A 27,615-nucleotide genomic window follows, 5' to 3' on the forward strand; every position below is an offset into this window, starting at 1 on the left:
ATTTGGACGCTCCGCAACTGGCATATATTTAAGGCAACTGCGGGGTTCCAGGCTCACGTGATCCCCTTTTTTGTGACCTTCTGACCAGCAAAGCCAATGGGGAAGCCCGATTCACTTAACAACCGTGTCACTTACTTCACCGCTGCCGCGACTCGGTTAACAACTGCGGCAAGAAAGGTCGCAAAAGGTCGCAAAGCTCCCTTTCGCAAACATCTCGCCGAGCAAACAAATTTGGGGCGCTCAATTGCGTCATTGTAAGTCGAGGACTTACCTGAACTGGCACGCCGTGCAAAAATAATAACAATAAAAATCAAAAGCTCCTGTCTTGGGACACGGTTTATGCTTCAGTAAATAAAATCCTGCATCTACAACTGAAACGCGTAGGGGGGAAAAACCAAGCCGCATTTACGCAAGGGTGTTTTCTGCAGTGTGCAATTTTCAGTTTTGGGTCTGTCCTTCACGCTCTTTATAAGCACCAGATCAAAGACGGGTTTATTTATTTATTTTTACATCAGCCTTTATAATTCAGCAGCCTAAGGTTTCAGTTGCTAAAATGCTTGAGCGGCCTAGGATAATGACCTGGCTCTGACAAGTGAAATGCATATCTAAGCTAGCTCTCCGGACTCCTGTTACAACATGGCTAGAATCCCTCAGACCCACAAAAAGCGGACACTATTAGAGAGATTTTGAGGCTGGGATAGGATAGACGCAGTGGTGGGATTCAGCCGGTTCGCACCTATTCGGGAGAACCGGTTGTTAACTTTCAAAGCAGTTCGGAGGAACGGTTGTTGGAAGAAATCTTATTTTGTTTTTTTCCACTTTACAGGGCTAATCCTGTAAGGAAGGCAGGAAGGAAACATTCTGGTGGTGTTTCTAGCCTAATCTTTATTGCCCTGCTTACAGAAACTGCCTCTCGGGTTAACCCTTATTACATTGTAACAGCTAAGGCGAAATGCCCATCAACGTGAATAATGTTGAGTTGGCCACTCCCACATGGTCACATGACCACCGAGCCACGCCTACCCAGCTGGTCATTAGGGGAAAGAACCAGTTGCTAAATCATTTGAATCCCACCACTGGATAGACGGCATTACAGGGACTTACCGGTGTCCGGTCAGAGAGGTTTCCTTGACGGATATATTCTATTGCAGCCTCAACTGAGGTCAAGCAATATCCCAGCTCATCCTTGGCTGAGCTGCAAAATCTGAAGTTTTTGATGTAGCTCAGGTTTGCCATCCTAGACAGGGAATAAAAACGACATAAGCAATGGCCAGGAAAACAAAAAACAACAACACCACCACTTTGTGTAACTGGACCCAATTTCTATCCATTAAACAGAGCTGGGCGTTTTCTGATACTTGTTTTTAATTCTGCTCGAGTTTTCAGTTATGAACAAGTCAGTGGTGAAATCCAATTTTTTTTTTACTACTGGTTCTGTGGGCGTGGCTTGATGGGTGTGGTGGGCGTGGTTTGTTGGCCGTGGCAGGAGAAGGATACTGCAAAATCTCCATTCCCACTCCTCTTCTGTGGGAAGGATACTACAAAATCCCCATTCCCTCCCCACTCCTGGGGGAAGGATATTGCAAAATCTCCATCCACACCCCACTCTGGGGCCAGCCAGAGGTGGTATTTGCCGGTTCTCCAAACTGCTAAAAATTTCCGCTACTGGTTCTTCAGAACCTGTCAGAACCTGCTGGATTTCACCCCTGGAACAAGTATTGTATTTCAACTCGGATAAGTTCTAAGTTTACTCTTTCCAAAGAACCAGACAGTTCTTATTTGCGCATCCTATTTTATAAGGCCCATTATGGTTATCATGGTGATCCAGGAGACATTAAAGATAGGTTCACCTATGGCACAAAGCCATGATATTCTTAAATCAGTCCGTCTGCTGGACTTGCACATTTTGCTAAGCTCTATTTACTAACCCTAGCAATTGAGTTTGTACAACATACAAGGCCAAAACCAAACGGCGCTATGGCTGTAGTCAAATTTGATAAGCCTCTCACCAATTTTTACTGAATAGTTGGGTTAACCCAATGGCTTCATCCAATGTTCTAACTATATATCACAAGTCTCAACCATTTTTTTTTATTTACATTTATATCCCGCCCTTCTCCGAAGACTCAGGGCGGCTTACACTATGTTAGCAATAGTCTTTATCCTATTTGTATATTTATATACAAAGTCAACTTATTGCCCCCAACAATCTGGGTCATTTTACCTAACTTATAAAGGATGGAAGGCTGAGTCAACCTTGGGCCTGGTGGGACTAGAACCTAAATTAATTGCAGGCAGCTGTGTTAATAACAGACTGTCTTACCAGTCTGAGCCACAGAGGCCCTGTGCCATAAGCATAGGCAGCTGGATTCCCAGAATACACTGTGTCACCAAAAAAACAACAACAAACTACACTATGGCTTAACAGAGTATGTGAACTCAACCAGAATGCAGAAATCCAAAACGGAGCCCAAAAGTTTTATCTACCATCAAAATTTGGGATGTACTACAGTCTTTGAGATCAAGAGTTTGCGCCCATATTCACCAGGATATGAAATGGCAGAGCAGGGGTGTCAAACTCAATTTCATTAAGGGCCACACCAGGGCTGTGGCTGACCTCAGGGAGCTGGGCGGGCGTGGCCAACTGAGTGGGCATGGCCAACTTGATGCCACTCCCCAAAATGTTGGCATGTTTCCTCTTCGCATTGGGTAGACCGGGCAGAAGTGATGTGGGACAACCCCTTACATTTTTCAGGACAGCCCTGTGGGCCGGATCCGTCCACATCGCAGGTTGGATACGGCCTGTGGGCCTTGAGATTGACATCCCTGTGGTAGAGTAACAGAATTTGCCTAGCCATAAAAAACCAAACCAGAATTCAAGCGCTTACCACATTTCTGCTTATTTTGATTATATAATGCATATTGCCCTTAAAGAAAATACATTCCAAAAATGTTTAGCTATAGAGCTTTATTTTTGCCTAGTATCACCCTGCTATAAAACTCACCCCAATACATTTACTAACAAACTCTGAAGAGGTATCACAGAGTATTGTGGGGTACGGAGGTACAAAAATGTGTGAGCTTTTAATCCTTGGTTTTGACAGTCAAAGATACAAAGAATTAAAAATCAGCTTTAAGTTATAACTGACATCCAAGAACCTGCGTATATTTCTAATGCACATAATCCATGTAATCCATGGAAATACAGCAGTTAAGAGGCAGATGTTTCGTTTCTATCTGCACATCACGCCAAATAATGGTCAAGGTCTCTTTCATAACACCCTATACACATTTCAAAATCTGCGACCAAAAACACATAATGTCTGAGCTGCAGGAGTTGCTGATGCCCTAAAGCAACAACAACAACAAAAAAGAATATGCATTCTGTTTAGTATTCAGTTGTTACTGGAATTTTTGGATGCTGCTGCTATTATTATATTATTATTATTATTGTTATTCTTGGGATGGATAACATATCATCAGTGCTACATCATCATCATCATCATATAGCACTGATGATGTTACCTAGTCTGGGTAATGAAATGTCTACAAAAAAAACAAGCTGGAACGGAGCACACTCAAAACTATAGAAATGGTGGTAGACTTTAGGAGAAACCTCTCCATATTTCCACCTCTCACAATTCTAGACAACACAGTATCAACAGTAGAGACCTTCAAGTTTCTAGGTTTTACAATGTCGCAAGATCTAAAATGGATAGCTAACATCAAAAACGTCATCAAAAAAGCACAGCAAAGAATGTTCTTTCTGTGTCAACTCAGTAAGCTCAAACTGCCCAAGGAGCTGCTGATCCAGTTCTACAGAGGAATTATTGAGTCTGTCATCTGCACCTCTATAACTGTCTGGTTTGGTTCTGCAACCCAACAAGACAGACACAGACTTCAGAGGATCATTAGAACTGCAGAAAGAACAACTGCTACCAACCTGCCTTCCATTGAGGACCTGTATACTGCACGAGACAAAAAGAGGGCTGTGAAAATATTTACAGACCCTTGCATCCTGGACATAAACTGTTTCAACTCCAACCCTCAAAAGGATGCTATAGAGCACTGCACACCAGAACAACTAGACACAAGAACAGTTTTTTCTCCAAACGGCATCACTCTGCTAAACAAATAATTCCCTCAACACTGTCAAACTATTTACTAACTCTGCACTTCTATTAATCTTCTCATCGTTCCCATCACCCCTCTCCTTCCACTTATGACTATATGACTGTAGCTTTGTTGCTTGTATCCTTACGATTTATATTGATATTGATTGGTTCCTGATTGCTTATTTGTGCCCTATGACTATCATTAAGTGTTGTACCTTATGGTTCTTGATGAAGGTATCTTTTATGTACACAGAGAGAATATGCACCAAAGACAAATTCTTTGTGTGTCCAATCACACTTGGCCAATAAAAAATTCTATTCTATTCTATTCTATTCTATTCTATTCTATTCTATTCTATTCTATTCTATTCTATTCTAATTCTAATTCTAATTCTATTCTATTCTAAACTCAGAGACCACCAAAGACCCCTCATTCTGGATCATTTGAAGCTTCTGAGTGGCTTCCAAAAACATCCCCATGTAGAAGCTACTGCAATACTTGAGCTCTGAGGTTCAGTGAGAATATTATTTTAGCTAGTGTGGCTATAATGTCCAGTTCAAGGAGGATTCTCCCGTGATGTTTCATCAGAGCACTGATGATGTTACCTAGTTTGGGTAAAGAAACGTCTGCGATAAAACAAGCGAGCTCAGAGAGCAGCAGGAACCCCCTCATTTCAACTTTGAGCTACCAAGGTTCTCCTTCATAGGATTCTTTGAAACGGGGGAAAGCAGGTTACGTACCAATTGGGAATTTCTGTTTTCACAAGCAGATAGAGCAACACAGAAAGAAGATCGTCGGCACACATGGTCTCCATGTTAACTGAAGGGGAAAGAGAGAAGAAAAGAAATGCACCCCGTTTAGAACAAGTATCTCAAACGTTCTATTTAGGCACTTTGGAAACATGCTTAGAATAGGAGAGTTCCTAGACTATAGATCGACAATGCTGAACCTAAATCAAATTATAAATGAATGCCTAATCTAATCATAATTCGTAGCGGTTTTGAAATGGCTTAAGAGCTTTGTTCTCCCATGAAGCTACCCTGTAAAAGATTGTTTCTCAGGCTTAGCAATTTGAAAATGTGCGGATTTCAAACTCCTAGAATTCCCCAATTATTCCAACTGTCACCATCGGGTCAAGGATTAAGTGGACTTGAAAATGTGAAGTCCAGAGGTTTAGTGTCTATGGAGTCACTCAGGTCATGGTTTCCCAAAAGTGCTTTTTTTTTCAGGAAGCATTTGGACTTTTCTTGTTGTTTTGAAGATGTTTCGCTTCTCATCCAAGAAACTTCTTCAGCTCTGACTACATGGTAGAAAATGTAAGGATTTATACTCCTTGCAAATATCTGGTCATTTGCATTCACCTGGACCATGATGACCCAGATAAACCTCCAAGTGGCCTCAACGACCCTCTAAAAGGATGCAAATGACCAGCAAATGACCTTATGATTTAGATTGATATTGATTGTTCCTGATTGCTTATTTGTACCCTATGATTATCATTAAATGTTGTATCATTAAGTGTTAAATTGTACCCTATGACCATCATTTGTGTTGTAAATGTTGTACCTTGATGAAGGTATCTTTTCTTTTATTTACAATGAGAGCTTATGCACCAAGACAAATTCCTTGTGTGTCCAATCACACTTGGCCAATAAAGAATTCTATTCTATTCTATTCTTTCTGCAAGGAGTATAAATCCTTCCATTCCCCACCATCCAGTCGGAGCCGAAGAAGCTTCTTGGGGGAGAAGCAAAACATCTTCAAATAAAACTCCAGAGGTTCAAACACTACTAGCAAATTACTTTTCATCCCAGCTCTTGCGCTGCATTTCTCCATACAAGAGAAAGATGCTTCCACGCGAAAGTCAAGTTGCTTCCTCCGTTTTCCGAAGTCATGCAGACAAAGCAAAATCTGGACCCTGATTTAAAAGCTCATGGAGGATGCTTTCAAAAGGGCAGAGAAGCAACTCCTTGAAACGGCAACTTCAACCCCGCCAGTGACACACCTCTTTGACTTGGAGACTGCATGATAATTTGGACCACTTTCCGCAGGCAGAGGAGCTTCTGTTGTGGAGAGGTGCACTTGTTCAGCTGGCCCAGTTCCCGCTTGGCCCGTGGGATGTTGAAACTGAAAAAAGCCCAAGTCAGAAAGAAAACATCAGCTTAGAGTGCAACAGGGGCAAAATAGAATAGAATAACAGAGTTGGAAGGGGCCTTGGAGGTCTTCTAATCCAACCCCCTGCTTAGGCAGGAAACCCTACAGCACTTCAGGCAAATGGTGATCCAACCTCTTCTTCAAAACTTTAAAAGAAATAAAAAGAAGTAACTTCTCAAAAGGTATCCAGGTTTTTATCCTTGACTGAAATTGAGCCTGTGTTGTGACCCAGGTTCCTGGACTCGGACTGGGACTCGGATGATTCAGAAAGTGAGGAAGAAGACCTGGCAAGGCCTGCTTCTCCTGGGCCCACTCCCTTCCTGGCACCCACCCAAGGGGAGGAAGAGGAACCAGCAAGGCCTGATTCCCCCGAGCCTTCTTCTGATTTGGCAACGCCCCAAGAACAATTTTGGCTTGATGCAAGACTGCGCAGGCATGACTGGCGCGCGCAGCAGAGGCGGCGTTGGGACAAAGTCAAAGAATGATGAGTCACGGAGTGACACCCACAGAGACTATAAAAGCAGGAGGCGGAACTTCCTGGCTTTTTGTCTTGGACAAAGCAGTGAATTTGCGCGGGCAAACTGTATCAATGGAGGGAAGAATATATTCGTGAGTAACTCTGGCCTTATCTATAATTTCCTAGTTATCTCCAGAGACTTGGCAGGCGCATGGGTAGACGTGGCCAGAACATTTATTGATGTAAATAAACTAGAAAAGAAGGCCTTTGACTGACTCTTTGTTGGGAGTATTGGGGGAGGGAAACAGAACAGCCTGCATTTAAGCAGGTCATCATCATCCCTGATTTTATAACCTTTTTGCAGCGGTCGTTAAGTGGAACTTGGCGGTTGCTAAGCAAACCATCATTCGCCATGGGATGTTTGTTGCCAGAAATCAGAAGAAAATACCGGTTTACACATCAGTTTCAGTGTTCATACATCCAAAAGGAATTAACAGCCCAAGGCAGCCGTGAGCGAAACGTTAGGCCACTATCTATTTAAAGCAGAAATAGCAAATTGCATCCTTCGGGTTACGTCTTCTTCTTCTTTTTTTTTGAAGCAGCAAGAAGTTGGCTGTCTCCGTTTTCCCAAGTTTATCTATCCATACTTTCTTCACTCTTCCCAGGAAGAAAACAAAACAAAACTGTGCTAGGAAAACCCTTTAAAACAGGGATCTCCAACCTTGGCCACTTTAAGACTTGTGGACTTCAACTCCCAGAGTTGGCTGGGGAATTCTGGGAGTTGAAGTCCACAAGTCTTAAAGTGGCCAAGGTTGCTTTCAAAAGTAGTTGAGAACTCACCTGAACTCAGGTTTGATACCTAGCTCTTTCTGCTGCAGATCTTGTAAACTTCGGGTGATTTTGTTGAAAGCTGCATCCTAAGCAGGGGAGACATCACAGTAAATCCTGGCACAAGAGGCTTTTAACAGAACTTCATTGACCATCTTAGTATCCCTGAGCATCTGTAGCTCCAGTGACTCTACTAGTCAACCTCTATTATTTATTTATTTTTTTGATAAAAAGAAAAGAAGTTAACATAATCTAAAGCAGGGCTGAAATGCTACCCAGATGTCGTGTCCCACTCCTCCTTCCGGGTCGGGGAAGTCTGTATCAAGCGTGGCCACAAAGCCTCTGCAGCTTTGCCAAAGTTCTGTCAGAGTTCTCAGGGCGGGCAGGAGTCCAAGATGTGACTTCAGCAATCCAAATTAGACTTTGCCTGACTCAAAGAATCCTTACACACTGTAAGCCGCCCTGAGTCTTCAGAGAAGGGCGGGATATAAATGTAAATAAAAAAAAAAAAAGAATGCCAGAAAGCAGATCCTTTATATAGGCCATGGTGTGTGGCTCCATGACTCAGCACTTATCCAGGCCTGCCCTCCCTTCCTTTTGCTGACGTCGCCTCTCCATTCTCCGGAAGCGTGGATCCCTCCACCCTCCAGCTGCCGGCAATTCCAGCTCGTGACTGGCTTCCTGCTCCTCATGTTCACATGCTGTGGGGGAGGGGTTTATTTGCTCAGTCTGTCCGGGCATGGTGCCAGGACTGGGGGCATGCCAGGCCGTTCGCCTTGCTCCGTCTGTCCGGGTATGGTGCCACGACTGGGGGCTGGAGGCATGCCAGGCCGTTCGTCTGCACTATCAGTCCCTGGCTGAGGTAACAGGAGATGAGAGGGGCCCGGCTGCGGAGAGGGGGGCGGGCGAGGCACAACACCATTCGGGCAAATCAGTAATAATAAAAGTTACTGGTTCAGGAGAACCGGTAGTTAAAAAATGCTACTGGCTCATTATTTCCGACAATCAGCTGTGTCGCATATATTCTCAGCCTGGGGGGGGAAAAACTACCCCTGTGTTTCGCAACATAACTTTGGAAAGGGGAGGACCTGAGGCACATCTGGGTACCTACCTCGCTGGCTTCAATGGTCCCCACATATTTGAAGATGACGTCATAGAGAGAGTGATGGACATACATCTGTACCAAGAAATAAAAAAGCAAAGAAAAGTTTCTGAAGGTCTTCTCCGAGGGGGATAACCAAGATCCTAACGACCATCCAGGATACTTACATCCACCGCTTGCTTCATCAGGTTCATCTGAAGTTCCTGCTTTGCAAGCATTCTCTAAATTATTTTTGGGAGAAAAGAAAGCATAATGAATGCACAGGCTTGCCTAAGAAACACACTGCCGGATGTTTCCATGCGCACATCTATACTTACAAGATGGGAATCTCGCAACAGCTGCTGGATGCACTTGGTGTAGAGGGCGTTCACAGAATCCTGAAGATCAAAGCAAAAGTGTACTGAGAAAACTGGGAGCTAGTGGGAGCTAGGAATAGCCAAGCATCTAAAAATACCAGCCAAATCTTACTGGAATAGCAATGGCACTTAAGATTTAAATACCGCTTCACAGTGCTTTTACAGCCCCTCTCTAAGCGGTTTACAGAGCCGGCCTATTGCCCCCCACCAACAATCTCAGTCCTCATTTTACCCACGTCGGAAGGATGGAAGGCTGAGTCAACCTTGAGCCTGGTTGAGATTCGATCTGCCAAATTGCAGGCAGCCGGCAGGCAGCAGAAGTAACCTGCAGTACTGCATTCTGACCAGGGGTGGGCTTCAAAAAATTTTAGCACGGGGTTCTCTGGCCGGCTGCTGGGTAGGAGTGGCCTAGTCGGCTTCCTGCACCACGATGGTGGGGGAGGCCTTTTTGCCCTCCCCAGGCTCCAGAGGCTTTCCTCGAGCGTCCAGGAGGGCGAAAATGGCCTTCCCAGGGTCCAGTGGACCTCCAGAGGCCGGAAATGGGCCCCTCCCGAACTTCTGGTAGGTCCGTTTTTTACCCTCACCGAGCCTCTACATATGCCCTGCACTTACCTGCATCCAAAATGGGCCGTGTGGGAACTCCTGAGAGGGGCACTGCAAGGTGGGCATGGCCAGCCAGGAGTGGGATTTGGGGGGTTCTCCGAACTGCACAGAATCTTAGCTAGAGGTTCTCCCGAACCCCCAGCAGCCCACCCGATTCTAACCACTGCGCCACCGCGGCTCATAATTAAATGTTTAAACAGAACGATAGGTCAGTTATAAAAGAACGTTGCAGCTGTGTACATCAGTGGTTCTCAATCTTTTTTTTTTAAATTTATTTATTTATTTACATTTATATCCCGCCCTTCTCCGAAGACTCAGGGCGGCTTACAGTGTATAAGGCAATAGTCTCATTCTATTTGTATATTTTACAAAGTCAACTTATTGCCCCCCCCAACAATCTGGGTCCTCATTTTACCTACCTTATAAAGGATGGAAGGCTGAGTCAACCTTGGGCCGGGCTCGAACCTGCAGTAATTGCAGGCTGCTGTGTTTTTAATAACAGGCTCCTTACAGCCTGAGCTACCACGGCCCATTTTCTTCACTGTGGACCACCTTTAAATATCTTTTATAGCCACGGACCACCAAGGACGGTCCACGGCAAAGAAAAGATTGAGAACCACTGAGGTACACCGTAACATTTCTTCAAGCCTTCGCGGAAACCCCTGTGATAACTTCACAGAACCTCAGGAATCTGCAGCCCACAGGTTGGGAACCACTGGTGTGCATTACAGTTTGTCAAGTTACAACAGTTCATTTAGTTACCGTTCAAAGTTATGACGGCACTGAAAAATGTGACTTATGACCATTGCCGCATCTCCATGGTCACATGGTTTACATTCAGTCGCAGACAATATTTAGTTCATATTTATGACGGTTGCAGTTCCGGGGTCATGTAATCCCCTTTTGCGACCTTCTGACAAGTCAAGTCAAGGGGGAAGCCAGATTTACTTAACAACCGTACTCCTAATTTAACAAAACTGCAACATTCCAGCAAGAAACAAAACTGGCAAGAAAAGTCATAAAATGGGGCAAAACTCACTTAACAGATTTTCTGCTTAGCAACATAATTCTGGGCTCAATTGTGGTTGTAAGTCCAAAACTACCTGTATTCAGGGATACATCTGAGGCACTCTTAAAAAGCTGCCCACAGCTGTTTTTCAGAGATAGATGGTATAAGGTAAAGGTACCTCTCGCACATATATGCTAGTCGTTTCTGACTCTAGGGGGCGGGTGCTCATCTCCGTTTCAAAGCTGAATAGCCAGAGCTGTCCGAAGACGTCTCCGTGGTATGTGGCCAGCATGATTGAATGCCAAAGGCGCATGGAACACTGTTACCCTCCCACCAAAGGTGGTCCCTATTTTTCTAGTTGCATTCGAACTGCTAGGTTGGCAGAAGCTGGGACAAGTAACGGGAGCTCACCCCGTTATGCAGCACTAGGGATTCGAACCGCTAAACTGACGATCTTTTGATTGACAAGCTCAGCGTCTTAGCCCCTGAGCCACTATATCCATTTAATAAATAAATATCAAATATCGTGGTAACACTTAAAGCTACACCCCGATTCAAACGATTTGCAAAAAAAAACAACACCAAAAAGTCTTGCAGGATCATTCTACTTACACAAGCCAGCATATGACTAATTCATTTCAAATGTAAGCAACATACTTTAGGTGACACGCAGATGACATGGCCAGAATTTCCACATACCTCCTTCCCCATATAGAAGAGATTGTTAAAGAGATTGAGAAATGTTAATTTAATGCTTTTAATCGTTTTGCCATAGGCTGTTAAGTATTATTAAATTCATTGGGAAATACTAACGATATAATGTCGCAGGATTTTCCTGTCATGATCCTTGAAAGTCCTATGGAAAGATGCGATGGCTTTATCGAATTTTTCTGCATGCCTTCCCAAGAATTCTTTCACGTCTTCCATGTTTTTCAAGGAGTAAGAGTTGGATGGCGTTGAGGATGGTTCTGAAATGGGAAGGCACTCGTCAGCAGACCGAAAAGTTCTTTGCTCCCTCCAACAATCAGAGGAAAATTCACACAGTGGAATTCATAGAGGCAGACTTTAAAGCAGGGGTGGGCTCCTGGGGGTTTGGCAGGGTTCGGACAATCCTCTAGCCAAGGATCGCCGAGGTTCAGCGAACCCCAAAATGCCCCCCCCGGCTGGCCATGCCCCCCCAGGAGTCTCTATTTGGCCCGTTCATCATTCCAGGTAAGTGCAGGGGTCGCGTGGAGGGTCTGGGAGGGCAAAAAACAGGCCTACCGGAGGTTCCGGAAGTCCGGAAAGGGGCCTGTTTCCAGCCTCCGGAGGGCCTCTAGCAGTGGTAGGTCGCTATTGGTTCGCCCTAATTCGGGCGAACCGGTAGTAGCGGAAGCGGGAGGCTCCACCCACCCACCCATCCGAATGTCATCAAAAACGCTCTGTGCATATGCAGAAGTGGTGCACGCACGAGTGAAGCAAGCGGTAGCAAAGGTCAGTGAAACCCACCACTGGCCTCCGGACCCCAGGGGAAGCAGTTTTCGCCCTCCCAGAGGCTCGACAAAAGCTTCTGGAACCTGAGGAGGATGAAAAATGCCCCCCTCCCCCTGCTGTGGTACAGGCACTGACTAGGCCATGCCCACCATGGCCACACCCACCCAGCAACGGGACAGCGAACCTGTTGCTAAAGGATCTGAAGCCCATCCCTGCTTTAAAAGAAGGTTTATAAACTAGGATGGTTCTACTGCCAAATTTCTTTGATTCTGCTTGTTTTGTGACTCGTTGACACATGATCCAAAGTCATGGTTTGCTTAAACGTGGTTGGTTGATTAAGCCACAGTTAGCTGGATTTCCACAGCACCAAACCAAACTCAGAAACCAAGATGGCTGGGTTCATTCAAGACGCCCAGCCAAAATTCAATGAAGCCATATTATGATTGAATGCAATGGGTGAACTTAGCTGCCGATAAATTGTTCCTCACAGGTGTGTAAAGAGGGTTTAAGCTTCATTCCTGCAGGTTCATTTTTTTTTTATGATTCCCTTTCAGGCTGAAAAAGTAGTTTACTCATGCAGAGACAGGAGGTGTTCAAAAACTGATCAAGCACCTACGGTCAATGCTGAAAAAAACCTTTACCTTTATTTTCATTTTTTTCTAGAGGATGAGCTATACAAAGGATGTTAAAGCTCTCTTCCCTGTCATTGTAAAACGTTTCCTCAAAGAGAATAGGTATCGAGCAACGCTGGTTAAATTCTCCCCCAAGGATGATCATATTTCCTTGTATAAAGACTTCCTGTATAGGGAAAGAGAGACAAAGTCAAAGAAAAATCCAATAACTAAACAGAGCAAACGGTAAAAACCTGCAGGCTCAGAGGCGCCAACTATATTCCCGAAATAATATCTATAGACGTCCAAAATTAAATCAAGATTTAAAAATAGCCAAACTCTACGAGATCATTTGCTCTCATGAAGAGAAATAACTGCTAAAACCTCATTAGATTGTGGTTAAGAAGGTTGAAAATCACTATGGCTATTATACCTAGTTTGCAATTGTTCAAGCCGCCACTAAATGCAGCAAAAGATACCAAAAGTGCAATATTTTTTTTGCATTCGCAAGGACCTTCAGAATTTTGCAGTTCAAATATTCTAGCTCTGGAAATCACCAGCCGTGGAAATTACCATCCTTACAGACAAACGTGTCTAGGTAATGTAGCCTAAAACAGATTAATAAATTCTTTAATCAAATCTTGCTAGTTTATCGCATTTCTCAAATCATCATGAATGAATTTGTTTACATTTTTTTTCTACAGGTGAGACTGCAGAAACATTATCCATCCAAGTCTGAACTGGCTCCCGTTATTTCTATCGCCCGTACCTTTCCATTCAAAGTGTGGAAATTGTTGTCTGCTGCTTTAAGAATGTAAGAGTCAAACTGGCAAGCTGAAATGATGCTGCTTGAAAGACTGCCTTTACAAGGTACCAGTATCTAGGGAAAAAATTAGACGATGTTATTGCATCCCAAATCCAACACACTTTTGCTAACTACAGTATTAGAAACCAAACTATGGCATTGGATTTCCTGCTTGAGCAGAGGGTTGGGCTAGAAGACTTCCAAGGTCCCTTCCAACTCTGTTATTTAACAATGAAAAACAAGCAGGGCCTAGTACCCTACTGCTTTATCTACAATTTCATCAAATATTGAACAAGCAAATAAAAGGCTGAGTTTCAAGAAGAACTAAAGAAAGAGCACCAAGGAATATATATGTATTGTGTGTGTGTGTGTGTGTGTGTGTGTGCGCGTGTGTGTTTTCTGAGGTTTTCGCAGGAGTTTGTATGTAGGTCTTTGGTTATTCGGGTTTTCTCCCGCATAAAATTGGAAGTGTCTTGGCGACGTTTCGACGAAGTCTCATTCGTCATCTTCAGGCTTCAGCTTCGTGTTTCTGGGTCTTCTTGCTCCCAGAAGCACGAAGCTGAAGCCTGAAGGTGACGAATGAGACTTCGTCGAAACGTCGCCAAGACACTTCCAATTTTACGTGGGAGAAAACCCGAATAACCAAAGACATATATATATATATGTCCAACCAAAGACATATATATATATATATATAAATTATTTTTAGATTACCAATCAGTCGATCTTTACTGCGGTCAAAGACCAAAATGTTAGATTTGTGTTTGTCCACCTTAGAATCTTGCAGATGTATGGACTTCAACTCCCAGAATGCTGAGTTGGCTAAGGGAATTCTGGGCGTTGTGACTCCGGCCCTCAAGCCTGTTCTCATGGAGAGTGACTCGGAAAGTGAAGGAGAGGAGCCAGCAAGGCCTCCCTCACCAGGACCCTCCTCGCTGGCACCGCCCCAAGTTCCAGCTGCAGGCCAGGAGAAGGAGCTGACAAGGCCTCCCTCTCCGCACTCTCCTCCTCCCTGGCAATGCCTCAAGTCCTAGCTGCTGACGATCAATCCTGGATTGATCCGAGGCAGCGACGTAAAGATAAGCGTCAGAGGAAAAGGTGTGGCAGGCTCAGAGATTGCTGAGTCACTGAGCCACACCCCACAGGGTATAAAAGTGGGTGGAACTGCCATGTGGGCCTTGTGACGGACAAAAAAGCTACCAAGGGTGCACTGTAGCTTGGTTGTTGGAGGGTTAATAGAGTTTGTCAGTGAGTTTTGGCAACGGATCTTGGATACGAGATAACGGACGGTCACTGCCAAGTATTTCCTCAATTGAAGAAAATCAGGTCTGTAGCAAATAAAAAGACTGGGAGAAACGCGTCTTTGTGTTTGCTCTGTGAAGTGGGGACGGGGACAGAACACTGGGACTTGAAATCCAACACATCTTCAGATTGAACATAGATTATACTGTACTGAATCAATCCGAGTGTCTTTTAATTGCTCCGTAGCGGAGTTGCTAAAAGAAGCTTTTCAAATTATTCCAATCATAGAAGCTATGGTCAACAGCCTCAGTTACACATAGTGTCACGTGTCCAGTCCTTTCGCTGTGAAGATCAGACACAAAAGTATCCTTTTGATGTTACAGTGGGAAGTGGTACATAAATATTTTGAATAAACACATCCCTAGATCAGTTCCCTTACTGGGAATTCTGAGAGTTGAAGATCACAGCGTTGTTAAGGTTGAGAAACATTGTCCTAGATCAGGGGTCTCGAACCTTGGCAACTTTAAGACTTGTGGACTTCAACTCCCAGCAAAGTTTGACTGAGGAACTCTGGGACTTGAAGTCCACAAGTCTTAAAGTTGCCAAGATTGGAGACCCCTGTCCTAGATGAAACCTATGCTCACTCTTGACGAGTGAGAATCTTGACGAAGAGAATCTTGGGAGCAATCCTAATCTACTTACCGTTCCATGGAGTTCGGCAACTTTCCTGCAGAGATCCGGTCGTCGTTTCTGCATGGTTAAATAGAAGGGGTTCCTCAACAGATCTTCATCATACACAGCCATAGGTGCCACCAAAATATCCACTCCAGCAGCCTTCTGTAAATTAATCCATAACCCCCAACCCCCCAAAAAAAACAACAATCAAATTTCAAAGCAATATAATCAAAGAAAATAATTCCCAAAACAAGAATGTACTACTGTCTTTTTAAGAAGTTCTTCGTTCTGCTATTATGCAGCATTTGCCGTCTTTTATCTGAAATATGTTATGCTACAGCATGTTGTTGGTAGTAGGTAAATATAATGACTTCCTGGAAGCAAATTCAATTGCTCAATTTCAACTGACGAGACATTCATGCAGGGTTCTTTGGTAATACAGAAGCTCCTGTTTCTGAGGTATTTTTTTCCCCCAGTTTCTCAGTCCATTTCTAGAACTTCAGGATTTTCTGGTAATTTCCTAACTTATAGCCAAGCTCCAACTCTTAATATTTTTTTCGTTAGTCAGGCTCCTAATGTTGCCTCCTCCTTCAAAAGTGATATCCTCTTTGAGGATTGTGCCATTACTGCTTGGTGGCATTCTTGAATTGCCGCAGAGACAATTATTGTGGCAATTGCTCCGCTAACCTGGCACCTACACAATTTCCTGTAGAAGCTTTCCCATTACAAGAAAATTTTGGTGGATCAGGGTTCCTTCTCTCTTCCTTTCATGGGATAGGCTTTGGTTCTAGGTTCTCCAACTTCCTATCCTCATGTCAGCTCTCCCGGATAAACCAGACAGGGAACACAATTAGATGACCTACTTCTATTTTATTTGCAAAGATTCACACAATCTTGCAAGCCTGAAGGCACAAAGTTCCCATCGCCACTTTTAACAGGGCAGGACCTTCCTAAGTTTTTTTTTTTTCCTCTGACCGTTAAGTCACTGGGGGCTACTGTCTCCCTTCTCTGATTGTTTCCTAGGCAGCATCTCTTCCCCTCTTACCCCAAGATCACTTACATATTCCATTACCCCTCCAAATCTTTTTGACTAGCGTCCATCATCTCAGGAGACACGGGCCATGCTTTTGCTACAATGGGAATTATGGTCCAAAACATCTGGAGCAAACCAAAACTGGACTAAGCCAAGGATGCAGAGCCTGATGCTCCAAAGTTTATCCATGGCTTTCAAAGCCCATCAAAAAAAGTGGCTACAGAATTGCAATGTTAATGACTGCAGGGGGAACCGTTTTGTATTTATGGTTTTTATTATAAGCTGCCCAGAGTCACTTTGCAGACTGAGATAGGTGGCATATAAATGTAACAAATAAAAAAATAAACTACGCGGTTAGTGATTGTTAGACTGCATTAATAACAAGCAAGTATAAATTACATGCCAGAAACCAGGCTGCTCAAACACGCGAAGCCCCATCCATGGGATGCAGGCAGCATGCAAAACCATGTCCCTTCCGGTCTGCGGAAAAACCCTTCTCCATGGAACCGGTGCCTGGTACCCAAAAGGTTGGGGGGTGGGGTCCTGTTCTAGGGAGCCTGTTACATGAAATAAACTCATAAATAATTGACATAATCAAAAGTCCCATAGAAAAGAATAAATGTAACTAGGGTTAAACTGTGGAGTCCTGGATGCTCTCTTGAGTTTAGTCATTTGCTTTCAAATGTTTCATTACCCAACTAGGTAACATCACATGGTATCTAGCTGAGTAATAAAACATCTGCAAGCAAACAAGGGCCGCGGTGTGGCTCAGGCTGTAAGAAGCCTGTTATTAAAACACAGCTGCCTGCAATTACTGCAGGTTCTAGTCCCACCAGGTCCAAGGTTGACTCAGCCTTCCATCCTTTATAAGGTAGGTAAAATGAGGACCCAGATTGTTGGGGGGGCAATAAGTTGACTTTGTAAATATACAAATAGAATGAGACTATTGCCTTACACACTGTAAGCCGCCCTGAGTCTTCGGAGAAGGGCGGGATATAAATGTAAATAAATAAATAAATAAAAACAACCAAGATCAAAGAGCACTAAGGACTCCATAATAAGAACTAGAATACAATTAGAACTTTGCTCAGCCAATAAGGTCCAAATGACACTGAATGGTGTCACTGAATCAAAAGGGAGGAATAATTTGCCATTTAAAAAACCCGCAAAGCTATGTCCCCCACTCCCAAGAAAGTTTTTTCTGAGGGAACTACTTCTCTTTTCTGGAACTTCTAAAATTTCCAACCAACTTGACCCTCCCTCGTGCAGCAGAACAACTTCAATTTGGAGTAGATACACGTGAGCAAAATTGTTAAGCTTTTTCGTTAAATCAACAGTCATTCAAGATAGCTGATGAGAGCCAATTAATAAGAGATAACAGATAATCTATTTATTGTAGCTGGATAAGATAGGGAAGAAACAATGACTCTTCACCAGTTAAGAGAGAAGTTGTTTAAATATTTTGACCCTGAGCACTCGGGAGTATCTTGCACACTATTTTCTTTAGATAAAAAGTGGACATTCGCACATTCATTAAAGGCGCCAGCAACAGGCCAGCTTCAAAGCTCAGACTCTAACTGCAATTAAGTCTGGTTAGCAATATAGAAGAAAAATCACTTGACCGGGAAATTAAAAAAGAAACTCAACAGAAAATAACTTCTGTGTTGCATGCAAGATTAAATCTAGTTCATCTAGTTCAGTATTTGCTAACTTTGGCAATTTTAAGATCTCTGGACTTCAACTCCCAAAATTTCCCAGCCAGCATGGAGAGAAGTTTGGAAAACTCTGATCTAGTTGTTCCACGATAATATCAGTTCAGAAGCTATCTATAGTACTTGCAAAGTCACCTCTGTAAATCTGTGTTTCTCAACCTTGGCAGCTTGACTGAAGGTGTGTAAACTTCAACTCCCAGAATTCTCCACACAGCCATGCCAAGGTCGAGAAAGCAGTGCTGTAAGCAATGGCTACTTAAATAAATGTTTTTATCGTGCAGCTAACGCTATTATGGCATAGCTTCAAACTTAATTGCCAACCTCTCTGCCCAAGGAAGTTAGCTGATAAAATGCAGCACAATGCTATTTACATATGCCACAAGCACATGACTTGATACAATTTAGATATTAAGAAGAATCCTTCCATGCTTTGTATGTCCACTTGAACAAGTTTGAGTTGCTCAATATATCTACATGTAGTTTACTTCCCAGGAATGGGTGTCCTTTAAAACACACAGTTTTGACATTATTTCTATCTGCCTAATAATCAAATCAAACTGGGTGCATGGGAAAATTAAACCATTGCCCAGACACAATAGGTAAGAAACAGAAACTAGACCAAAATTTTGCAATAAAAATAAACTTACAAGCAAACGTCACTCTAGGTGGTAAAGTTAAACTTAGTGTCAACATTTTGCATTTGTAAAAAAGGGTTTTCGGTATGCTTCAGTCCCTTGTAATTTGAACAGAATCCTGAGGAATAACTAAAACATTGCAGTAATATTGTCACTCAGAGAACAAGATCCATATTTCAGGCCAAGCACCACTCAGCCTAACACTCACCATGCTCAATCAGTGGCAATTAAATCATGTGCTACATGTTTGGGATCCTGCAATCTTTATTAGAATCCAGACCTTTTAAGTTCAGCGGGAACTAATGTGAAAAAATCTAGTGGGATTCCATTAGACCAGTGTTTTTTCAGCCTGGGCAACTTTTAAGTTGTGCGGACTCCAACTCCCAGAATTCCCCAGCGCACCTAGGATTCTGGAAGTTGAAGTCCACCCAACTTCAATTTGCCCTGGTCAGGGGAAAAACACTTTTGTATTATAGGACTGTACTGAATTAATCCAAGTCTCTCTAGCTGCTCCACAGGGGAGCTGCTAAAGGAACTTTTAAAAAATTATTCCCAGTGCACTACTGCAAAGCACCACATTAGATAAGTCATTTAAAGTCACTGAACTCCTATATCATTTTACTCGGGTGAAATCCAGCAGGTTCGGACAGGTTCTAAAGAACCAGTAGCGGAAATTTTGAGCAGTTCGGAGAACCGGTAGTGGAAATTTTGAATAGTTTGGAGAACTGACAAATACCACCTCTGTCTGGCCCCAGAGTTGAAGTCCTCCAGCCAAGCCGGCTGGGGACTTCTGGGAGTTGAAGTCCTCTAGCCAAGCAGGCTGGGGAATTCTGGGAGATGAAGTCCTCCAGCCAAGCAGGCTGGGGAATTCTGGGAGTTGAAGTGAATATGACTTCAGTAACAGAGTTGTTAATGCTTGGAATAAACTACCTGACTCTGTGGTCTCTTCCCAAAATCCCCAAAGCTTCAACCAAAAACTGTCTACTATTGACCTTCACCCCATTTCTAAGAGGTGAGTAAGGAGCGTGCATAAGAGCACAAGAGTGCCTACCGGTCCTGTCCTATTGTTTCCTTTCATTATATCCAATTAATATAGTTATTACATACTTATATATATGCTTATATATTATTATATAGTTACTTTCATGCTTTTGCTTATATATACTGTGTGACAAAATAAATAAATAAAATAAATAAATAAGTCCTCCCGCAAAGCTGGCTGGAGACTTCTGGGAGTTGAAGTCCACGAGGCTTCAAGCGCCCAAAGTTGGAGACCTCTGCCCTGCAGGACTTTTTAAGCCCCAGCCACCCCCTCCCCCACCCTGCATCCCAGGCACTGCGGCCCCGCAGCAGGAAAGCAGCCCCCCTCCGGCCCTTCCCTTGCCCCCCACTCCCCGGCGAAGCTTGCTACATAACTCAGCTCTCCCCGGAGAAGCGGCCCCTTTTTTTGGGGGGGGGCAGGCAGGGGCTCCGAGCCATTGCTAAGCTTCGGGGAGCCCGGAGGCCTGCAAAGCAGGCAGAACAGGCAGGCAGTCCCGGGAAGCTCCCTCTCTCGGCCGCTTTGAAGTTCCGCCCCGAGCAAGACCCATCCTCGGCGGGAGAGAGGGAGAGAGACGCCCGGAGGGGGCTTCCCGGGACCCCCACCCACTCCCGGACTCCCCAAAGCGGCACCCCGGTTTCCTGCAACCCTCCCTCGCTTCTTCTCCCCATCTCAACACACACACACACACACACAGTCCCACGGCCGGGCCAAACGGAGGCTCACTTTCCTGCGAAGCCCCCGAGGGTCTCCTGTGCGCCCCCTCCCCACGGCAGCGGCAGAAACGGCACCAGCGGCAGCATCCCCTCTCCTCTTCCCAGCCTCAACACCACCCCCCTCCCCAATTAACACCCCCCCAGCCTTAGTTCCTAGTCCGGGCCCCGTAGGCGGATCCTACCCAGCAAGCGAGCCAATGAACCCCGGTCCTTCCTTGTCGCAACCGCCCCGGCGCTTGGGCTGGCTGGGCAGCCGGCGAAGGTGGAGCTTGGGAAGGCGGCAGCAGCAGCAGCAGCAGCAGCAGCAGCGGTGGAGGAGGCGCGGCAGGGCGGGGGCCAAGCCAAGCCGACCCAGCAGCAGTGGCAGCAGGAGGAGGAGGAGAAGGCGGCTCCCCCCAGGATGGTCCCGCCGGCGCGCCAGCTGCGCGCTATTTAACCCTAAGCGCCCAGACCGCGCCCGGCCCGGAGCTTGGCCGGCCTTAAAGGAGACGGTCGCTGCCTGTCGGAGCTGCCACTTCGGGGCTTGCTTGGATTGGGGATTTTTATTTTTTTTCCTTTTTTCCCCCCCCGCTTCCCCTGGGGATGCGCTCAGGGCGAGGAAGCGCGTGCAAAGAGGCGGAGGCGCCCCCGGTTTGCAAAGGGGGGAATAAGCAGCAGAAGCAGAGGGGGCGGCCCGGGGCTCGGGCCATGCGCGCCCCGTCCGGGCAAGCTTGCTGGCAACGTTTGGCTTGAGCGCTCCGGTCCCCGGGTGGCCGCTTTGCCACGATGGCCAAAGAGGAATGCAAAGCGCTCCTGGACGCGCTCAGCAAAGTCACGGCTTGCTACCGGCACTTGGTGCTGACCGTCGGGGGCGCGGCGGACTCGCAAGAGCTCCGCGAGGAGCTGAAGAAAACCCGGCAGAAAGCTCAAGAGTTAGCCGGGGTGACCCGGACCCAGCTGACGGCCGCCCTGCGGGTTAAAACGCTGCCCCGAGACGAGCGGGCTGAATTCGAGCGCCTCTGGGTCATCTTCTCGGCTTGTTTGGAGATCTTGGAGAGCGACATGCGGAGGGCTCTGGAGCTGGGCCAGGCTTTCCCTCTCCACGTGCCCAAGAAGCCGCTCATCCAAACCGGCTTGAGCGGTGGCACCTCCGGCGTGGCCGCCCGGGCGATGAGCGTCCAGAACATGAAGTACGAAGCCGAAGCTAACATCGACGTGGTGGACCTGACGGACCTGGAGCAGGAGATCAACCAGGTGGGCGAGATGATCTACGAGATGGAGATGAAGGTCAACGTGCCCCGGTGGACGGTCGAAGCCAAGCAAGACCCGGGCGCCGAGCTCAATTCCACCGTCAGCGGGGGCGCCTCGTCCTTGGGCGCCGTCTCGGGGGTCGAGAACAAAAGCCTTTGCGACCCGAGCAGGATCCTGGCCGGCATCATTTTCAGCGCCGTCCTCCTGATGGCCATCGCCCTGGCGGTGTGTGTGGCCAAGCTGTCCTAAAGCGGCGGTCACCCAACTGGTGGGCCGTGGACCGCTGGTGGTCCGCGTGAAAATGGTGGTGGTCCACAGAAAGACGATTTGCATTTTTTTTTAATATTGCACTAAATACTATTTGTCTTTTTTTAAAAAAACATCCCTTTTAGTGGTCCGCCGGATTTAAAATTATGAAAGGTCTTCCTTGCAATGGGGGGGGGAGGGGAGTTTTTACAATTTTTGGGGATCTTGGACTGGAGGGGAGAGCAGGATCGGCTGAGATGGGTGGGTGTGTTTTTTTTTAACGCTCCCGGACGGAGGGTTGATCCAAGCAAGAGATCTCTCCCTGGGTAGAATATACAGTATGTATATATATATATATATTCTACACTGTATATATATATATACTGTATATTCTACACTGTATATATATATACTGTATATTCTATACTGTGTATATATATATATATACAATAAAATTATATATATATATAATTTTTTAATAAAGCCTGCTGGCTGGGCCTTTCACGGTTAATAATAATGTGCGGGTATTAGAACTTAACCACGGTAGGGGATTTGACTGCTATTTATAGAAGGCCGTTCCCGGGAACTGGGACGGAAATACGGGTTGGGATTTAAGCTTGGGGTGGGGTGGGGGTTCATGTTTACAAACGGGTCATCATCACCATAACAATTTGCACCTGATGTGGAGAGAGGGCTGCGAACCAGAGGCCAAGATGGGGAGAGGGGCATATATGTTGGTTTCAATACAAGCGGGCATTAACTCTGAAGCTGAAGGAGTGCGTTACTTTTTTACCTACTAAACCAAGAGGTACAAGCCTGGAGGCATAGGAACTTGTCTTTTGTGAGTGAAAGATTAAAGCTGAAGTTGTTTCGGTGAACCGTGTGCGGTATAGAAATCCAGATTTGCAGAAGAAAACTTTCAGCAGCATTTAAGAGAAAGATAAGGAGTTATTTTCAGCTCACGACTGTTTCAGGTTTGTTTTGCAGGGGACAGGAGGATAAAAAAAAACCCCACCCTTATCAATAGGTTCTTAGTCACACACTAGCCAATTTTAAACACTTTACACATAAGTGTAAATCACTTTTTCCCTTCTTGAAATGTACTGCTGGAATTCAGTGAGATTTCATTCTGAACATGCATTGGATGGCAGTGTGGTTTCTTTTGGCTTACTTTTTTGTGCTGGGATTTGCGGTGTGTTTAAACTAAAATATGACAAGATCTTCAGCGAGTTCAGGATTTTAGACAGGGCTTTTCCTTCTGGGTTTAGAGACTTCATCCTAAGGGAAGCAAATCTATTTAAACCTCCTTCCTGTCTGTTTTCAGGTACTAAAAACTCTTCCTTCTAAAACAAGAGAAGTTAAGATTTTAACCATAACTTCTCGGGTGTGCTTATTCATTAATACATGAGAAAACTAAGGGACTCTTGAGTAAACTTGTTTCTATAGTTGTATAGATGGAATTAATTTAAAAGATAAACAGCTTGAAAATTGAAGTCAGTGAAGACACAAATCTTAAGATTAACCTAAAATCTCTTTTGAGTTTGGATGTCATGCCAATTATGATTATCTTGATTAATTGAAAAATTATATTAGAGTCCCTGGAATTACTAGATAAAGATAATCTGGCAGCAAAGAGTAATCCATTGTATCTAGGCTAAATTTGCAGGTCAACAACAGCCCATCTACAGGTATAGACTATCTCCAAGTTGCTGTGTAATTATTAAGAGACAAACAGGAAAATAAAGTTTCTAAAATTCTGTTTACCAATCTGTTAAACCCATCATACTTTACAGTTGTGCATGGCTTTAGGATCAGTGTACTGATCCCATTAAGTTCCTTGCAATTGGACAGATGCAGGTGTTGTTTTATATAAGCTTTAGGAGGCAGATCCCCAGATTCAGTGGGTTAATTTCTTAAAAATTGAGGTTCGTTGAAATGATAGTTCTAAGTTCTGAAAGCACATTATGTAGCTGAAACTCTATGGGTATCTTTTTAGAAATAAGATCTGTTGACAGGTAGCTCTCAACTTACAATGGAGCCCAAAATTTCTGTTCTTAAATGAGACATTTGTTAAGTGAGTTTTGCCCCCATTTAACAACCTTTCTTGCCACAGTTAAGTGAATCGCTGCAGTTCATAAGTTGGTAACCCGGTTGTAAAGCAAGTCCAGTTTTCCCATTGACTTTTGCTTGTTCAGAAGGTCACAAAAGGTGATCCCACGACCTTGGGAAACAGCAACGGTCACAAATATGAACCAGTTGCCAGACATCGGGTCATTTTGATTACACGATTATGGGGCACGCTGCAAAGATCATCACTGTGAAAAACGGTCATCAGTCACATTTTTTCAGGGCTGTTAACTTTGACCGGTCGCTAAATGAACTGTTGTAAATCGAGGACTACCTGGATTTAATACATTCGCTTTTTAGCCCCTGAATCAATATGGGCTGAAAGGCAAGAAAGACATCAATAATTAAATTTGCGCTTTGAGTGGCTAGCACTAATGGACGCTGTGCGGTCAAAGCCAGATTCTGCATTTGCAACCAAGCAAATCTTCTACGTTACCTCGAAAATAAATAGTCCTGTGTTCAGGAAGCAAGAAAATACTGCATTCCCAGGTACTCTTAAGGCATCGATATATTTTGATGGTTGATTGTAAATATCTGCTTTTGAGAAAGTCCTCTCGGAGCAGGGCTGGGAGCTACAAGGTTGTCAAAACTGTGTATTTCTTTTGGTGCTAAAGTACCCAATCCCTCTTTATTGTAGCACAAAAAATGGCTGCTATTGTATTGTTCACTTTCACCTGAAGAGAACAGGACCCATATTTGCATGTTAACAAGGGCTAGATATTTCTCTTAAATACGTCTCATATAATTTATGGGAGAACACCAAGATTTAAAGTGCTCTTACATAGGCTGCATGCAACACTGTTATAAGCTGTGAGGAAGAAGCCGCAGGAATTGCCTAGCTGGAATTCTCCCGAGACACATTTTTTTCATTTGGAATTAAAACAGTATTTCTTTGCACATTGAGAACTCAAGTCTAAAAACTTATCAGTATGGATAAAGCAGCCATCTCTCCGCTCTTGTTCTACAGGGTTGTTGTTTTTTTTGTAACCCAATTCAGGTTAAAGTCACAAACACGTCACTGCAAAATACTTATTTTCCTGAGAACCGAGTTACTTTTATGAAAACATTTACATTTAGGGAACAGCTCCTAATTCCAATAAGGTTTTATTTTCCAAGCAGACCCGGTTTACAAAGGTGTTGCTCATATCTGTGCATCCGTTAACCGATTCTGCATTGCTTGTTTTTTTTTTCTCTGTATAAGCTATTTCTAAATGACATCTCATCAAGACCTGACACAGGATTTGTCAATATCTGATTCATTAATATCTTCTTCGCTCAGTTCTCATCACATTTGCTCAGCACCACTGACTGTGCAATATGGTTTAGGGACAGTTGTTTTATCACGTGTGCAAAGCTGACCAGATAATACTATGGAAGAAATCTCTTCTTATGGGACGTGTATGTGTGTCAGATGGATCTGCAGGAACCAATGAAATAATCTAAAGCATGATACGCTTCTGTTCATCTATTAAAAAATTGTAGGATGTCTGTTCACTTTCACCTCTGCTCTAAGGTTCACAAAAGCATACCACAGTCATTGTCCATGTTTCTTTCTGGAAGAAAATTATCTAGAACTCTCATTTTTAGGCTATACAGAAAGGTTAGCGTTAAATTTTATAGACCATAAAAGTCTGGCCCATGCGGAGATTTTCTGTTAGCGAAGTCTTAAAACTTTCAGAGTCTGTATAGATGGTTAAATCATCAGCCCTACAACCATCACAATTATGTGATGTGATTAAAATTTATTTATTTATTGAAGTTTATTTAAAACCAAGTTGTTTTACTCTTTTAAAAAAATGGTTAACAGTCTTGTAACAGCCATAGATATTTTCATTATAACAAAAAGTGTACGTTTTCATTGAAATGAAACAAAGCAAAGTCCCTTTTTAATAGGATTTTTTTATTTTAAAAAGTCCAATTCTGCTGTATTTTACAAGCACGATGAACTTGAGAATTACGACAGGAGTGTTATTCGAGGAATTACGATCTCTGAATGTTTGATTTTAAAAACAATGTTGATTTGTTGCATTCCAACAAATGCTGGGTCCCCATTAAAACGATTGTTTCAGTATTCGTGTGAAAGTAAGCATTATAAACTGGCATTCCGTGGTTCAAGAGTATTCTTTTACGCTCAGGATAAAACCTATTGCTATTATTTATTTAAAATAAAGCCTCTTCTGTTAACTTGCCAGCCTTTTGAACAGATTGCTTTTAAAGACAAACTCCTAAATGTGTGTGTGTGTGTGAGAGAGAGGGGGGGGGAGAACTTCTTTAGCAATACTTAACTTTCACATGTTTTCAGAAAGTCATGTAGCAAGAATGCTGAATTATAGGCCCTTCAATCTTTTCCTTCACTATGTTTCTAAACTCAACAATGCCAAGCTGGGACAAAAATGAACTTTTTGCTAAACTCAGCTGCAGTGTGCAATATATCCCAGCTGCAGTGTGCAGTATGGCCGGTTGTACTTATTAAGGGTTCAAAATTCTCTCCCAAATTAGGGGTCCAATGGAAAAGTGGCATTAAAAGAAACCTTGATCCATTTTACACTTCGTTCCATTTTTCTCTTGTGTTCAAGTAATTACAAATGGGAGTTGGATTTTGCTTCACTGCTTAAGGCAAAAGAGATGCATATTAACATTTCTTTGTCAAGAGTAATAGAGAGCATTCAAGCGAAACAAACAATACAGTTTTGGATGTTAAGGTAGAATACTTTTGAGCATCCCTGTGTAGAACTGTCTAGATTCAGTCAAGTAACCAAGGTATCAACTCGCACAGCATCCCTGGCTTGCTCTTGAGTTGCCATAGGCCAGGGTGGATGGGAAACTGGTGAAACTGCACAGCAGCCAAAAACCAATGCACATTCCATACTTATCTCCCTCAAGGCTGTATCCCCGGGATACCTACAGCAGTTGAAGGGGAGTGACCTCTACAACTCGCAAAATTATTCCGTGGGTGAATGTGATGTGAATGTGACACACCCTGGGGTGAGGGGGGGACAGGGTCATAATTGGAGTGTAAATTATGTAGGGTCAGATCTGGCTTCACCTGGGAACGTGCAGACATGAAGATCCTAATAAAAGACTGGATATTTTTTTTAAGCTTGGCTCAAGACTCATGATTTAATTAGGGCATCCATCGGAACCCTGACACCAGGAGAGAAGCAACCAAGAACTCAGGAAAAAAATTCCTAACAGTGAGAGCAATCAACCAATGGAACAGCTTGCCTTCAGAAGTTGTGGGTGCTCCATCACTGGAGGCTTTCAACAAGAGACTGGGCGATCATTTATCTGAAATGCTATAGGTCTCCTGCTTGAGCAGAGGATTGGACTAGAAGACCTCCAATGTCCCTTCCAACTCTGTTCTATGTTCGAAGTATTTATGATGCGGAAGAATATAACACACTTTCAAACTGTCCTTTGAAAAACTGCAAAGTATTTTGTACGTT

General features: G+C 44.0%; 2 protein-coding genes across 7 annotated transcripts in view; one reads left to right on the forward strand and one right to left on the reverse strand.

Annotated features, from left to right (window-relative positions):
- Positions 1-27,615, reverse strand: part of ANKRD27 (ankyrin repeat domain 27) — a 76,788-nt gene that overhangs the window by 38,820 nt on the left and 10,353 nt on the right. The window contains exons 1-12 of one of the 6 annotated variants that reach the window (XM_058155337.1): positions 20,749-20,850; positions 15,459-15,593; positions 13,479-13,589; positions 12,740-12,896; positions 11,439-11,593; positions 8,975-9,034; positions 8,825-8,878; positions 8,667-8,732; positions 7,568-7,644; positions 6,122-6,243; positions 4,857-4,935; positions 1,105-1,237 (exon numbers count right to left, since the gene is read on the reverse strand). In XM_058155337.1, coding sequence (XP_058011320.1) covers positions 1,105-1,237; positions 4,857-4,935; positions 6,122-6,243; positions 7,568-7,644; positions 8,667-8,732; positions 8,825-8,878; positions 8,975-9,034; positions 11,439-11,593; positions 12,740-12,896; positions 13,479-13,589; positions 15,459-15,560 — 1,116 coding nt within the window. In that variant the 5' untranslated portion in view covers positions 15,561-15,593; positions 20,749-20,850. Of the gene's footprint in view, positions 1-1,104; positions 1,238-4,856; positions 4,936-6,121; positions 6,244-7,567; positions 7,645-8,666; positions 8,733-8,824; positions 8,879-8,974; positions 9,035-11,438; positions 11,594-12,739; positions 12,897-13,478; positions 13,590-15,458; positions 15,594-16,491; positions 20,018-20,576; positions 20,662-20,748; positions 20,851-27,615 lie in introns of those variants that run through there. The other 5 variants (XM_058155336.1, XM_058155338.1, XM_058155334.1 and 2 more) reach the window with 5 other exon arrangements.
- On the forward strand, positions 20,877-22,222 carry RGS9BP (regulator of G protein signaling 9 binding protein). Its single transcript, XM_058155354.1, has one exon. It carries the CDS (start codon positions 21,332-21,334, stop codon positions 22,043-22,045), a length of 714 nt encoding a protein of 237 aa, XP_058011337.1. The 5' UTR covers positions 20,877-21,331; the 3' UTR covers positions 22,046-22,222.

The sequence above is a fragment of the Ahaetulla prasina genome, chromosome 12 (genome assembly GCF_028640845.1).
Source record: "Ahaetulla prasina isolate Xishuangbanna chromosome 12, ASM2864084v1, whole genome shotgun sequence".
Lineage (NCBI taxonomy): Eukaryota > Metazoa > Chordata > Lepidosauria > Squamata > Colubridae > Ahaetulla > Ahaetulla prasina.